Source organism: Arachis hypogaea, chromosome 11, assembly GCF_003086295.3.
Source record: "Arachis hypogaea cultivar Tifrunner chromosome 11, arahy.Tifrunner.gnm2.J5K5, whole genome shotgun sequence".
NCBI classification, from domain to species: domain Eukaryota; kingdom Viridiplantae; phylum Streptophyta; class Magnoliopsida; order Fabales; family Fabaceae; genus Arachis; species Arachis hypogaea.
In genome coordinates this window covers 1,993,069-1,997,260 of record NC_092046.1, presented here as the reverse complement: position 1 = coordinate 1,997,260, position 4,192 = coordinate 1,993,069, and the positions used below count along the sequence as shown (strand labels likewise).

Sequence of the window (4,192 nt, the reverse complement as noted above, 5' to 3'; positions counted from 1 at the left end):
ATGTTATTGTTATATTAAATATTCTAAAGAAACTTTACTTTTTATAGGTATAATTTTCCTTCATTGACAAGAGTCCCAACAAAACCATAATCACAAAATTGCTGTAATTTTTTTTTTCAATTCTCATTATATGTCGTAGATTTATTATTAAATATTAATATAAATTAAATTTAAATAAGTGTCACATCATATTTAATAATAAATAAAATATAAATTAGCATAGTTCATATAACGTATACACAAACAACTTAACTACCTTTTTTTTTAAGAAAAAAAAAAAGAAATATAATGTATCAACATCCATCTTTATTTTAATACTTATTTTAACACCAAAAATATTTCATTACCAAAATCACATGCCTTGTCCACTTATCCAACATGGTTCCCTACCCCACTTCTTAGTTGTATACCAGTCATTATTCTCCAATTAATTCTCCTACTTACCCCAAAAAATAATTTATAAATTGTTCATATGATATCTATACCAAGCTATATACACATTTATCCTCCATTATTCATTCTTGCACTTTTGGTCACCCACAATTTATAAATATGGAAAACAACAACAAACACTCCCTCCTCCAACCACTCATCACACCAATCTCTAGCCCTACAACCACCACTGCCGCCGCCGCCGTCGCCGCCGCCGCCACCTCATCCACTTGTTATTCACTTCTTGATGATCATAACTATGATCCTTTTATTAAAAGTTCCAAAATCATCTCAAACACCAACTTCATCTTCCGGATCCTCCTAGTGTTCTTGGTGGCATCTATCTCAATTTGGGCAAATTATGAAGCTTCTAGAACCTTTGACATCAACATAGTGAATGATTCAAAGGATTCTCAAGCCGGTAAGCGTTTTGATCTCTTTTATGTCTCAAATGACAAAGCCACACGCATAGTCCTAAACACAAGTTCCTTTGTTGAACATTTCCTCTATAATAATAATAGTAACAATATTAAACCCTACACCAAGAAGCATATAAAAAGTGTCACCCTCCGCCTCGTTGACCGGAATCTCACCGCCGCCGCCGTCACCGCGGCCGAAGACCACCATGCTAGTGGAAAATATTTCAAAGGGTATAATTATAATTATAATTATGTGATAGATATTAACCCTATGTTAATTGAAGATAAAGATTATAATAATATGACATTTATAGTAGTGGGTGCAATACAACGTGCCATGGCACGGATTTGGCTATGGGATGGTGGGTCTAGGGCTCCGCCAAGGCTCGTTGATGGAATGGTTGAATACATTGTTGAGTTAGCCGGATTCGGCCGAAAAAGGGTCTCCGGTGGTGGTGGTGGCGACGGCGATGGTGGCCGCAATTTGCCGGATTGTGGTGGTGGTCATAGTGGTTGGTGGGAGGATAAGGAGCCTAAAGAAGTGGCTCATTACTTGCAATATTATGAAAATTACAAGAAAGGGTTCATCCAACGGTTGAATGAAGCCATGAAGGACACGTGGCATGATCGTATGGTGGATGACGTGTTGGGCTTTCCATCCATGAAAATTTGTGGTTTGTATAATGCTTCTTTTGGCTCAGTCGTCTCACCTGAAACTCGTTTTGTTTGAACTTTGAAGTTGTATTTTTATTTTATTTTATTTTTTTAAATATTTTTTCCCACTTGTTGTATATTAATTATAATTATAATTACTTATTATAGAAAATGACATGGAATATGAAATATTGTGGTTCTGAGTGGCCATTGTGTTTATTATATGAACCAATCATGAACTTTAATTTTTTTTATTTGCAATTTTTTAAAATAAATATATATAGATAATTAATTTTTAATTAATCAATATTACTCAATTCTTTTTTATAAAATTATTTTTGTAACTCTTTTTTGGAAAATGTAGGATTTAAGATTAGAATTTAAGATTTAGAATTTTAAATTTTAAAATTTAAATTTATAATAAAAAATATTTTAAAAAACTAAATATATATAGATTTTTTTAAAAAATAACTCTATATTTTTGTAAGTTTGCAAAGTTTAGGTGGAACATATAACTTTAAATGAAACTTATTATTATTATTATTATTAAATTTTTTCACTTTTGATTTCAATTTTAATTAAAAATCAAAGATTCAAGATTCGAATTTTATAATTGAGGTAGTGGATGCTTAACTTATCGGATTTTAAAACAACTTTTTAGTTTCATTACAGTATCTCCTCTTATGGCTTAGGATTCGATGGTACCAGAACGTTTGGACCATTAAATGGTTTCATAACAAAATTTATTTTTTAAGTTTTTTTAATAACTGTTAAATAGTCCTTTTTAATTTTAATTACAAATTAATTCCATATATTTTATTTAATTATAAAAATTATTTTTTATTTTATAAATTATTATTTTATTATTTATCTACTATGTTTATAAACAATTAAAAACAAAAACAATAACGAATTAGATCTTTCATTGATCGTAATAAATTTTTTTGCCATTCCAGTCGATTATAAGTTTATATTTGATCCGTGACTTTCATCCAGGACTGTGAAATCGTGTTTTCTTGAAAATCAATCGATTGGATTACAGTTTATCACAAAACAATCGATTGGAAATTGCAAGGTAGCATAGTTTTCGCATAAATCAATCGATTGGTCATATTACCTAATCGATTGAACGATGAATTAAATGTGGATTTTTTATAATTCAGTCGATTACTCTCCAATCGATTGAATGCTTCAAAATAACTTGAGGTCTTACAATTCAATCGATTGCTTTTGTTACTCAATCGATTGAATTCACCAAAACAATATGAATTTGTCAAATTCAAAAATAATTACCCTTAATCAACACACAAAACAGCATTGCATCACAAGCATGGGTTTAAGAAGGATCCAGCCCCACCACTTGAATAAGAATCCAACAAATCAGAAACTTATTTTCCGTCAAAATAAAAACTGAAAAAAAAAACGAAAATTAGAAAAGAAAGTGGTTGAAAATGGAGACCTTTGAATGTCTTTCTTCTAAGGCAACAAGCATTCGAGAATGCACTCTTTACAAAAGACATGACTTTTGTGGCAGCTCATGGGGTCAATGAAGGGCTTCAAGCAGAGGCAGCAAGCATCGAAGGACTTGATGGAATCCTTGCCCAGCCTCTCCTTCTGGTCTCATACCCTACTTTATTATATTTTTTTTATGCTGTTATCTACGGACAGGGTGTGGCAAGTTTCATAGATATTTTTCACCCTATTTTATGCTGTTTTGGTGAATTCAATCCATTGAGCAACAAAAGCAATCGATTGAATTGTGAGATCTCAGGTTGTTTCGAAGTATTCAATCGATTGGAGAATATAAACAATCGATTAAATTATAAAAAATCCACATTTAATTCATCGTTCAATCGATTGGGTAATATGACCAATCGATTGATTTATGCGAAAACTATGCTACCTTGCAATTTTCAATCAATTGTTTTGTGATAAATTGTAATCCAATCGATTGATTTTTAAGGAAACACGATTTCACAGTCCTGGACGAACGTCACGGATCAAATATAAACTTATAATCGAGTGGAATGGCAAAAAAGTTTATTACGATCAATGGAAGATCTAATTCGTTCTTGTTTTTGTTTTGATTGTTCATAAACATGGTAGATGAATGATAAAATAATAATTTATAAAATAAAAAATAGTTTTTATAATTAAATAAAATATATGGATTAATTTGTAATTAAAACTAAAAAATGACTATTTAGCAGTTATTAAAAAAAACTTAAAAAACATGTTTTGTTATGCGACAATTTAATGATCCAAACATTATGGGACCATCAAATCCTAAGCCTCCTCTTATATGCTTATTTAAGTTTCTAATAATTGTTTCCAAGTTTTATGATTACTTCTCATCTTAATTATATGCTTAATTAATCAGTTTACAATAACCATTTTGTTGAGTGTGAATGGTATGTAGCACACACTTATTTTTTTTCTTTTTTTTTATTCTTCTTCTTTTTATTGTTGTTGTTGGATAGAATAACTAATATTATTAAACAAAGATATAAACACAAGTGACAATATTTTTGTTTAAATTATTTTTTTATTAGTTTAATATTAATAGTAATTAATTATAATAAAAGTACATGAAGAGTACATAAAATTTTTAATTTCCTATTTTTTTCAACATAACCAGATTAATTTATCTTTAATTATTATGTAATTAGATGATATATCGAACAAAA

General features: G+C 29.6%; 1 protein-coding gene across 1 annotated transcript; it reads left to right on the top strand.

The window, feature by feature from the left end:
• The first annotated feature begins 338 nt into the window (after positions 1 to 338).
• Positions 339 to 1,724, top strand: LOC112719813 (uncharacterized). The gene has a single exon (XM_025770524.3). The coding sequence runs from the start codon at positions 553 to 555 to the stop codon at positions 1,579 to 1,581; it is 1,029 nt and encodes a 342-aa protein (XP_025626309.1). The 5' UTR covers positions 339 to 552; the 3' UTR covers positions 1,582 to 1,724.
• Positions 1,725 to 4,192: the final 2,468 nt, after the last annotated feature.